The sequence below is a fragment of the Prosopis cineraria genome, unplaced genomic scaffold (genome assembly GCF_029017545.1).
Source record: "Prosopis cineraria cultivar Desert tree isolate PC_DT_omini unplaced genomic scaffold, ASM2901754v1 PC6, whole genome shotgun sequence".
Lineage (NCBI taxonomy): Eukaryota > Viridiplantae > Streptophyta > Magnoliopsida > Fabales > Fabaceae > Prosopis > Prosopis cineraria.
This window is the reverse complement of record NW_026555337.1, coordinates 11,912,250-11,924,942: the sequence shown is the minus strand read 5'-3', so window position 1 is coordinate 11,924,942 and position 12,693 is coordinate 11,912,250. Positions and strand designations below refer to the sequence as shown.

General features: G+C 30.9%; 1 protein-coding gene across 1 annotated transcript; it reads right to left on the bottom strand.

Annotated features, from left to right (window-relative positions):
- Positions 1–5,362: 5,362 nt before the first annotated feature.
- LOC129313881 (uncharacterized) lies at positions 5,363–10,822 on the bottom strand. Its single transcript, XM_054957279.1, has 6 exons — positions 10,767–10,822; positions 8,519–8,770; positions 7,847–8,235; positions 7,573–7,681; positions 6,054–6,504; positions 5,363–5,434 (listed from the first exon to the last, which is right to left on the bottom strand). The coding sequence occupies exons 1-6, from the start codon at positions 10,820–10,822 to the stop codon at positions 5,363–5,365; spliced, it is 1,329 nt and encodes a 442-aa protein (XP_054813254.1).
- Positions 10,823–12,693: the final 1,871 nt, after the last annotated feature.

Here is a 12,693-nt window from a genome sequence, read left to right as displayed (position 1 = left end):
TGGGCAAAAGTCAAACAACTTCAGGGCTTTCAAGAAATGAAAGTTAATATCCTTCATCTTGTAAAAAATGTTTGACTTTTTAATTTTTCCCTTCATTAAAATTAATTACCACAATAAAGTATAAGAACTGGGACCACTATCGATAGAAAATTAATTATACAACTTTTCCCTACATTTAGGATTTGAAGTAAATTTGCTAACTAGATTATACATGAAACTCCACTATAACAAATTTGGCATTGATTCACTTGTCTTGAAAAAAAATCATTAAATTTCTTGGGGAAACAGCATAAAGAGTTCTCACGGAAAAACATATCAGGTCTTATCCAAAAAGAGAATTCCTTATAAAATTAAATTAAGTATCTAACAAAATGAATAACAAAAAGGATTTTTAATTTGAGATTTCTTGACATGATCCTTCTTTAATTTGAAGAAACAAATTAAAACTAAACCTATGTTATGATGAATTGATATATTCTGGTACTTCGTAGCTAGTTAGAGGTGATATTGTTCTTTTGTTTAATTGAAAATAAATAAAAGGACAATATCACAATAAAATGAAGATCAAGTTTTGTAGAATGACCTGACCTGATTCATGTAACCTCACCGACGGAAAGATAGTCATTTTGGTGATAATGCACTTAATCTCTATTATTATTTTGCAACCATGAAAGAAAAAGAGAAGGAAAAAAAAGTCACATAACAAATATCATCAATTTTTTAAAATAATAAATGTTATTGTTATTTAATTATTTTATTTATAATTATGAACTTTTCAGGAGTATTTCTTGAATACAATGTACAGTATACCATGAGAATAATACAAACTTAAATAAGATTCAGAGTATCATTGCACTAATATAAGATACTTTGCAGTGCCCGTTAAAAAAAAAAAAAAGGTTTCCTATTATATATTAAGCATAATTTCAAAATATGTTAATGACTTGCTAGTACCATGCTAATAATTAAGAACAATAACCTTACATTATTATGAATCATAAATGCACTCACAAATATTAAGTTGTTATACCTAATTATTTCATCATGTACTCAAAAATATACATTATTGTTAATCATAAATAAAGCATTATTATCACTCTTGAAAAATGAATATATATATATATATATATATATCATTAAAAAAAGAAAAAAGAAAAGAAAAGTAACAAGGATGATACGCATATTTACCTCTAGTTCTTTGCCTCGGCACAGAAGCTATATGGACATGGAATCGACTACACGTCACCAGCAATATATATTGCTTAATGGAACAAATGTTTGCTTGCGTTAGTTTCCAACGAGTCATCAATCACTTTCTCTTTGAATAAAAAAAACTTAATTGATTAATTGTAAAACTTTATCTGAATAAAAAACATAAATAAATTCAAAGTATTACACACTACAATACAATAATTTTTTGGAAACATTCCATATAGATCTCATGGAGCAAACTTATTTATAAATAAGTTTTATGAAATTCAAAAACTATAACTAGTCCCTTAGGACCTGAGTGTAATTTGAAATTGAGATAAAAAGACATTAATGCCCCTATTAAATATATATATATATACACATTACATTAGTCAAATAATTTATAACTACTTCATTGATAATTTACAACTATAACTTCAAATTTTTATAACTGTAATTTTATATATCTAATAATTAAAATTGATTAGTTTAACTATTAAATATATAAAGTTACAGTTATAAAAGTTTAAAGTTATAGTTTTAAATTACTAATGAAATAATTGTAAATGGTTAATGTTAAATTTTATTAGTAACACATGATTGTTTAATTATTAGATATGTGAAATTATAGTTTTAAAAAGTTAAAATTATAGTTATAAATTGCTGATAAAGTAGTTGTAAATTAATTATTTAATTCATATAATGTATGTTTAATAAGGATATTATTGTCTTTGCAATTTAATTTTTAATTACACTTAGGTCCCAAGGGATTTGGATGTGATTTTTGCATTTTGCAGGACTTAATTGTAAATAAGTCTGTTCTATGGGACCTATATATAATTTTCTCAAATATTTTCAAACAACTCAGATTTCACAAAATGCTATGCACAATGTATATTAGGCCAAATTCTAATCTGAAACATAATACCCAATTATTAATTGTTCTTTAAATTACTCAAACATGAAATATTAATAATAATATCATTATTATTTTTTGTTGATAATAAACCATCTGGTATTGGATACTACTAATTAATTATAACAAATATATATTCAAACATGCGAGATTAGGAATATGGAGCATGGGCTTCGACCTCGACAAAAGCTATGACTGGAAATGACCCCATCTCACCAGCAATATATATAATATTGCAGAATATGGAACATAGGCTTGCTTGCGTTAGTTTCCAAGGAATCACCAATCCCTTTCTTTTCTAGCAATTCATACCTTTATGAAATAATGCGTATATGGATTTTCTTATCAAGTGTTGTTTCAAAATTTTGTTGAATATATGTTCCTCTAATTTTCTTTCTTTTTTTTTTATTTTCCTTTTTACGATAATTGGTTTCTCATTAACAATATGTGTTGCTTGACCTCGGGGGCAGCAGATGACATTGTAGGAGGAAGAAGAGAAAAGATATCAATGGATACTTGGTTCAACTAGTCAAAAGGTCGAATTAGCTCATTTTGAGGTTTCAAATTTGAGTTCTGAAATATCCCTGAAATACCTATGATGTTGCTGTTGATAATAATGATCCCACACAAAGAGGGGTTCAAATTAGTATGGATGAGTTGTGGCAATACACCAGCTTTCCCAAAATACTTGACGATGGGATAAAAGACAGGAGTAAAAAGATCTCAGTTTAGTTTTTTTTTTTTTATTACATGGATTACATTGATTTAACATCTTTCAAACTAATTTGGGAGAATCACAGGAAAATCTGAAAAGAGAGAATTTAATGACCATTAGGTCCTAACAAAATTTTCTGCAGAATTAGTTGTGAATATTGATTTAGACAGTAGTAAATAGGAATTTTAATTACAAATTGACAGTTATATTTAAAATTTAAATTTCTTATTTGTACTTGACATTCCTGAATTTACAATTATTTGACTCGATATTTGAAACTTTTGTTTGGAGAAAATTTTATCAAAAACTGTCATTAATTTTTTTTATTTCAGGACTTAACTGTCATTCTCTCAACTAATTTTGGATGTGTCAGGAAATTACAAAATTTGATGACTACATAAAAACACAACCACCCTGCACTTACATTACCTCCTGATACATCAACAAAACAGGCATTTAGTTAGGAACATTTTGGATATTTGTATAGGAATCACATTGTCTTTGCTTAAAACAAAGTAACTCACGGATTTTATAGTATATATCAACATGTATGGTCAAAATAATAGTATATATGAATATTAGTTTTGACCTTTAATTTGATAGAAGACAAGCTATAGTTACCAATTTTTCCTAAAAAAAAGGAAATGACAGAAAGAAAGAAAGAAAGAAAGAAACAAAAAAAGCAAAAGTTTCAAATATATTCCACGCTAAAGCTGTTATAGCCGTCACTTTAGATTTTATAACTGTCTTTAGAGCAGGTTGTCTCATTTTGTTATTATGAACCCCTTGGGCTGGCATATAAAATAAAATGAATTATTTGGTAATGTCAATCAATCTATATATATAATATATGAAGTTAATTACGATAGCATCATGCATGATAAGTCGTAAACATGTACATATCATATTAATTATTTGATTTTAAACAGAACATTAATCTAGTATCTGGTTAAATACTAAATGGCTCTTTAAAAAAATACAACATAAGTTTCATTGCTAAGTATTACAAGTGATAGTTATAGATATATTGACTTACACGTTTCTGATCCTGTACTAAAAAAAAAGGAAAATTACAAAGAAATCTCAAATAAGTGAATTGATCACTAACAGCTCTCATGAATTTGAGTTATACTAACAAGTCGCAAAATACTTGGAAATAAATTGATGAAAGGGGAGAAGTCAAAAAAAGTCAAATGGCAATTGAATAATTTCACACTTTTTTTCCAATTATTTTGATTTGAAGTGCCCTAAAGTTTGGGAAATCACTTTTGAGCACGTCTACAAAGAAGTGCGCTAACCTCCTAACCCACAGAACTTCAAGAGATCATTTTGATATTACGGCGTTTGATAGACCACCTGTTAATTGTAGATGTCTTATGGCTTCCGACATGACTTGATTTTGATTTTGGTTTCCTTGCACAGTTTTACCGTGGCCATGTATTCTAAAAAAAAAAGTACTCTAAAGTTGAAACCTATATATTAGTAATTTCTCGCTGCTTCATAATATTTTTATAATTCATAATTTTAAATAAAAATTCAAATTATTTATCTCTCAAGAATCAATTAATATGAAAATTGACATGTTTCATATCTTATCCCATCGACTCAAATTTTGTCTCAATTCTATTGTGTCTTGTCTCAAATTTTTCTTAGGTTGGATCGATTCTATGAACACTCCTAATTGAATATATGCTTATGATCAAACACAATTGGGAGCACATTCAAATTATCTTTTCATATCATAAAGATATAAGTTATTTTTCATTGAAAAAACATAAAACTCATTTTTCCAATCCAATTATCATACATGATAAGAAATTGAATTGTATATTTTGTAGGATTAATTATCAATTAAATAATGAACAATGGAATTATAAATAAAAAGAAGGATAATGTAAGTTGTAAATTACCCGAAAACCAATTCATTCCTTATCATATCAAAGCAATACTCAAAGAATACAAAACATAAGTGGGTCATTGGTCTTTTCAATATACATGTTTCGTGGCCACACCTCCACTTTCCTATTAAAGATATTGCCATAAGTAGAAAAAGCAGTGTGAAGAAGAAGAGGGAATTGTGACAACACAAGGAGAAAAACAGGAACACTTGAAAGGATTACAATGGGAACCACACCCCACGAGTAGTTTGTATGCTTTAGCATGAGACGAATGGTAGAAAGAAAGGCTATCATCATGCTTAAAATGGAGATGAAAAGTGAAGAGAGACCAAAAAACAATTTTGCGGGCATGGATTTGAGGAATTTTTCTTCTGAGTACCGAGATGTAAGGATTGCTAGAAACATGAGAACAGAAGTGGAAGCAGATAGGAGTGATAATATAGTTGAGAATAGAAAAGCCTTAAAAAATTGTTGTTTGATGAATAATGGGTAGCCAAAAGTTTGATCATTTCCTCCTAGCACAGTGAAAGCTACAGCAAACATAATCGTCACAATTAGGGTGCCGACAACTGAACAAGAAGATGCTGTAGCTTTTATCCATTCCTCTCCCTGCTTTATTAAATCTCTATGACTTTCTCTAAATCATTCTTCAGCTGACATGCCATCCTTGTTTCTAGCTCCCCTAATAGTAGGAGGTGTCAAACTCTCCACCTCCTGCATTTGTTAACCCAATTGTTAATCATTTAACGTGATATATAAAAATTGTAAATAATATATAAAAATTGTAAGGAACCCCACAGATGGATAAGGCATGTCTTTTTTGTTTTAGAAAAAATCACTCTCAAATCTCACACAAGCAATTTTTTTGGTTGAAAAAAGTTTAAGTAAGTGGCATTCTGAGGGCCTAGCAAGGCCAAAGCATACCTTTGAGTTCAAAGATTAGAGAAGTAGTTACAGATTGCTCAGTAACAAGGTTCTTACATTACCACTGGGATTTAAACCCATGACCTTGTGGGTTATTTGGCCAAATCCCCCATGTAGAAAAATCTCATAAAATTACAAAATTACTCAAAAGTCTCATGCTGTTTTAACTAAAATTGTCTATTTGCTATATTCAAGTTGTCAATTACTGCTGGATAATTATATAGCTAGTGATCGTAGTTGCTCAGTTGATAACTAAGCAACAATAAGTAACAACTATATCTATCAGTAATATAATTAATAACTTGGGTAAAAGATGTAGTACTTTAGAGTAATTTTCTGACTTTACAGGACTTTTATGCTTAGATTACTAAGTGGGGAACCTTGAGAGTGATTTTACCTTTGTTCTTACCTTAAACCACTGCAATTCTCTTTGCATTTGTAATGTCGGTCCATAGATGCGATTAAAAAAGGGAGCTGGAGCTTGAGTAGCTGCCACATGCAGCATTGTATTTCCATCAACATCTTTACTTGTAGCAACAAGATCCTTGAAACGAACACCATGAATAAGGTTGAAGACTCTAGCTTGTCGATTACGAACAGCATAGCAGAAAACGTTTTGATATGAGCTGTCCCCAATTAGCAGAAAATCTGGGTTCACTTTTGATATCTGAAGCACAAACTCAACATTCCCTTCTGTAGCTGCAAGAAATAGAGCATCTGCATAAACACTCACTTGGTCGATCCTGCTTGCATTCCTACAAACTAGGCCAAGAATTTCATCTGCTTGTGCACGCAGCAACTTCAGCTCCTGTATTTTCTTAATTACTGGTTTTGATATGCAATACAAGTGTTTTTTTTCCCTGTTAGTTAAGTTTATGATAATTCAAAACTTAAACACGCATGCAATTTTAGGAAGAAATTATAAATACACTCACACATTTAGCTATATATATATACCAACCTATAAGTTTATCGGTGGAGGAGATGAGCCTTTGTAGTAAACAATGCCCTGTCGCAACTTTGCAAGTGTCAGCTCCGTGCATCAAAAACTGGAAGAGCTAATCCTAAGTTTAAGAATATTTCTTGTACTTTTCGCTGAAGAAATGTTTAATAAAACTTTTGTTTTGTCTTTTTCTATATAAAAAAGGTTTAATTAAAGATGGTTGGCATTATCGATGTGAAACTAGAAGAAGAAAAGGGCAGGGAGAGAGAAAAGAAAGGGGTGAGAAAGAGAATCGAGAGAAGATGTCGGGAAAAATATGAATTCTTATTCAAATCAAGTCTATCCACCCTAAGGTTATTCATAGAGCTCTATAAACTTTAAAATAATAATAATTTAAATCTAAATTGTAATCTATGTAAAATTAAAGACAATAAAATGATTTCTTATTTTATTTGAGATATTAATGCTGAAATGATAAAGATATAATGAAAATAAAACCCTCAATTATTTTCTTCACACATATATGCTCACCTAGCGTTGTAAGCTTTTCTTGAGCTCTATCACTTGTGTCTTGTTGTTGGATGGGTAAACGATCACGATCCAATCTTGGGCTTGAACTTTTGTCTATATCTTACATTTTAAATAAGAGGAATCAGAGAAAAGGGGGATATATCCTCGATCGATCTTATAATTAACAATATATAATCTTTTTCCCATTTTAGTTTACACGTACTATAGAAAGGCACACAAATAATGAAATTGCTAATAAATCTATATATTAATCTATGATTGAATTTCATTCAGACACAAAATTAAATTAGGTTTCGGTCTACTTGAGCCATATAATGCTGCACTGTAGATTCTAAACAAAGGAGAGCATAAAATATAAACATTATTATGAAAAAGAGAGACAGTTAGACATATTTAACTAGGGATATACTTACAGTCAAAGATCAATCGTTTCCAAAAGATAAGTTCATTTCACCTGGGAATTGCAGAGTTCATGGTTGCTATACCATAAATTGGTTTCCAACCCTCTTTATCCGATGCAAAAAGCAAATCTTGGCATCGATTAAGCAAGTCCAAAGCAATATCTGTATATCATAGTAATACCATATGAGAAAGTACAACAAATCAGCAGCTAGTCGTATATTAGGGATTACCAAACATATATTTAAACGGTGAGAGAGAATATAAAATATTATAAATTAATCGATGATGACTAATTATAAGGTTCTCAAGTAACATTGATTACATACCGTAACATTGTGTTTGGAAACAGCAATGAAGTAGCATAGCACCCTGCAGAGGAGCATTCTCTGGGTGGAGGTAACTCAATGGAGTTTTAGAATAAAGATAACGTCCCATATGTTGATGACCATTCAGAAAAGCCAGAGTGAGAGGAAGTTCATCAGTTGAGTTTGCAATGCCGAGTATGTTGGTGTTCTTATTCACCAGGCATTCTGCAACTTGAGTGATTCCCGTGATTGTAGCAATTAAAAGAGGCGTGTTGCCAAAGTCATCAGTAGTTTCTAGGAATTCTGAAGGCACTAATCCCTCTAGCTCCTCATCTATAAACCTATGACCAAACAATGCAGCCACGTGAAGTGCTGTTTTGCCTGAAGAAGTGATTTTAGCAGTCAAGACACTAGGGTTTTCATCTAGGGATGCTTATGCCATGGTCCAGTTGTTTGCACATATTGCTTTGTACAATGTCTTCCCCTTTTCTATCTGTTCCACTCGCTCAGCCTTCACCCGTCTTTCTTCCTCTGCCGGCTCCCCCTCAGCCTTAGCCAGTCTTTCTTCCCCTGTTGCCTCCTCCTTGGCCTTAGCCAGTCTTTCTTCCTCTGCGGCCTCCCCCTCAGCCTTAGCTCGTCTTTCTTCCTCCGCCGCCTCCCCCTCAGCCTTAGCCGTCTTTCTTCCTCTGCTACCTCCTCCTCAGCCTTAGCCTGTCTTTCTTCCTCCGCTGCCTCCTCCTCGGCCTTAGCCGTCTTTCTTTCTCTGTTGCCTCCTCCTTGGCCTTAGCCTGTCTTTCTTCCTCCGCTACCTCCCTGTCAACCCTAGCCGGTCTTTTTTCCTTTGCCTCCTTTTCAACCTTAGCCTTTCTTTCTTCATCCACTGCCTTTTTCTCCGCCTTAGCTCGTCTTTCTTCCTCCGCCTCTTTCTTTGCCTTGCCACGTTCCCTTGGATAGTCAACTACAACTATCCCACCATACTTCTATGCCGCCTCTCTTGCACTTATCACTGTCTGTTCTTCTGTTGGTATTTGAGGCCATCTTGGTCTGATTGCCGGTCTATAAAATTTGTCGATTAATTCAAATCCTTCTAGCCCTATCTTATGCTGGTCTGCTGCTCGGGTTCTTTTCTCTGTGATGATCAATTAATGTATCCACAACATGTAATTAAGCTTGCATGAATTTATGATTAGGTTAAATAGTTAAATCGTGAAAAGAATCTAAAGGACATAATGTTTTCTTCAATTTTGAAATTATTATGGTACTTAAACTAGGTGTTAAATTAATTGTTATAAGAAGAAAAAGCTTAAGCACTTAGCTCCTAGTAACATAAGGACATGTGATTTTTTTATTCATGTTATTGATACTTTTAAGTTTTAACCTTACTTATCCCAATATTTACAACATTTATAGCTATATTTTTTATATCCCTAAATCATTTGAGGTATCTAACAAAGTGAGGGGGCGATTTTTCTGTCTCGTCGAGATTTCTTGACTTTAAAAAAATTAAACCAAACATATATCATGATTAAAAAATTAGTACATTCTAATTTCTAACTCTTCCAATTCACTTTCTAACATTTGCAAAATTTATACTTGTATATATTTTGAGATCCCTAAATTTGAGATGTCTAACAAAGTGTTGCGGGAAAACTGTGGAAATCACTCTTAAATCCCACACCAGCAATTTAAATATAGAAAAAGTCTCACAAAATCACAAAAAAAGGATTGAAAAAGTAAAAGTAAAAGTAAAAATAAAATAGTCAAAATGTGGAGGGAGGGAAAAGATTTAATTTATGAGGCTGAAAATCATGATTCATGAGATTTTTGAAGGGTGTGATGATTCTTATATTCATGATATGTGTTATTAAGTTTTATTATACTTATGAGAGAGGAGAGTGATTTAATTCATTTTTGTTTTAATTTTTTAAATCCATTTAATTCACATCCTTTCTAACAACTAAATGAGGCCTTAGTTGTTAAATGAACAACTCCACTAACAACTATCTAACAGTAATTGATAACGTCAATATAACAAATTGACAAATTCAATAAAGAGTAATTTGTGATTTCATTAGATTTTTCTATAATTTGATTGTCTACATGGGACCTGAGAGTGTTTTTCTCAAAAACTTTTCTAGCTCGTTGAGATTTCTTGACTTCAAAATATTAAACCAAACAATAAAATGAAGGTTAATTAACTTTTTTCTATAAAACAAAATGAAGATTTTTTTGTATAAATGGCCTGACCTGATTCCGGTAACTTCAACGACGAATAGCTAGGCATTCTGACTATAATGCACTCAAATCTCCAGTTTTATATATCTTGTCACCATGAAAGAAAAAGAGTAAATTACTAAATCAAATATATCGACATGATACTTTTTTGAATTATATTCTTGTCATTATCATTTAGTAATTTATTTTTTATGGTGATGTATGAGCTTATTATGAGTACTTGAAGTATGATATAGTCGGGATAATACAAAAACATAAATAAGATTCAAAGTATTGCAACATGTATGTTGGGTTCAAAAAATATATATTGACTGCAAAGTATTTTGAGGTAAAAAGAAAAAGTATTGCAACAATATACAATACTTCGCAGTTAATATTACAAAAAGGTTGTGTATATTATATGTAAAGAATAACTTTAAAATATGTTAATAACTAGCTAGTACGCGGCTATTAATAAGAACAAGCGCCTTACTCAATCTGTTGCAAATAAAAAGAGAAGTTATTGTATCAAAAAAAAAAAAGAGAAGTTATTGTATCAAAAAAAAAAAGAGAAGTTATTATGATCAATAATAACTAATTTCATCAACGTACTCAAAAATAAACATTATTTTTAATCACAAGCCATTATTATTACTCAGTAAAAAAGCAAGTATATATATTGCATTAAAAAAGAAAAAAAATAATAACAAGAACGAACTGCACTTACCACTTGTTCTTTGCTACGGCCACCACAGAAGCGATGTGAACGTAGCATTGCTCCATCTCACCAGCAATATATATTGCACAATCGAACAAATGTTTGCTTGCGTTAGTTTCCAACGAATCATCAACCGCTTTCTTTTTGAATAAAATAATTCTTGATTAATTGTAATATATTACCAGAAGAAAACACATAAATAATGTAAGAGTCAAAGGATTACATCACAATACATATTTTTGAACAACCTAGATTCACAAAATAGTACTCCCCTGTTAAAAAATGTAAAGCATTTTTAATCAAACCTCACTCCCAATAAAGTAGTTATTTATCTTCAAACTAATTCTATATTTTCACATTTATCCTTATTTAATAAGATATTTCACTCTAAATTAAATATAAAATGATTTATTCAATAGGAGTACTTTTTTAAAAAAAGCAATGATTACATTTTGAAAGACTAAAAATGCTTTAAATTTTTTAATATCAAACTTCTTAAAAAATGCCTTATTTTTTAATAGAAGGAGTAATACAATGGGCAATCTTTATCTTTATATCTTGTAAAGTTGGTCAAAGTGCTTCCAAAAGATTTTATTTTGCTTTATAATTCAAAATTAATAAATTTATTTAATTTTTTAAATTAAAGCTGCAGGCAACACGACATTAAAAAAATATTTTTAAAAATCTTATTTTTACTAAAATATACATTGAGGTAATAAATTTTAGATTCATCTATATATAATTTTAAATTTTTAATATACCCAGTGCTTGGGATAAAATTTAATTTTGGCCCCAAGCCCAACTATTTGGGCTAAAAATTTCACACGAGTCTTTTAAAAAAAGGTAGTTGCTTGTTATGAAAACAAAGTGATGCATCACTTCAGAAATGGCAAAGAGTGAAGGAATTTATAAGAAAAATTTTGACTAGTGGCCTTAAAAAATGTAGCATGAAACCATAAGAAAACTATTACTTTGTGCCTGTAAAAGGAGAAGCTACCAAACCCACAAGGTCTCTCTTCAACTCTAGAAACTACACACAATCTCTACAGACATTTTCAATAATTCAACCTTAAAATCCACTTGCCCAGTGCAAAAATCTTGTTCATGCGTTATTCTTTGCTTCACCTAGCGTGACTCCTTTTATCCTCGAGAAAATTTGACATGGTGTCTGTAGCACACTAGCATTTGATAGATAGCAGTGAGTTCTCCAACAACCAATAGAGCTTCAGCTCGTAGCAGAATAACAGTAATAGTGTGCCAATGCTTTTTTCTTTTAATTTTTCATCTTTTATTTCCAATATTTCTATTTTATCATTATCAATATCATGTATGATGCAAGTCTCACATGTTTCTTGATCTTTATTTCTCCATTCCCTTTACTTTTAAGAACTTATATTCGAAAAAATTGTGATAAATGAGCAAATTATCCCCAAACTTTAAGTCAAATAATACCATAAACATGAACTCGTTTATTGTGTAAATTGTTTCTTTAATTTTTAAAAACAGTGCAATCAAGCCCTTATTGTTAACGAAAGTTAACTTTGACTATTAGCTTCTTAGAAAATGATTGAAAAGGACCTTAAAATTACAAAAATGACCAATATCTAAGTGCATGTAATACTTTTTCAGTACAACAATAACATATCACACAAACAGTAGAAAAGTTAAAAAATCTTACCTAGCCTCTTCTACAAGATGTAAGCAAGTTTCCCCTTGTCACTAGCCACATAAACACTTGTACTTCTTCAGTCCCTTCCAACTCCAAATCTGTTCCAGATCTTTCCCCTAAGATCCTTATCATAGCCCTCCCTCCTTTTTTTTTTTTTTTTGCTTTCACTCTGGTATTCTAGGTCTTTAACTCAAACTAATCTAATCAGCAACTTGTGGGCACACTTCTTTAAGAGGCATACCTCCCATTGAAAATTTAATTATTGCT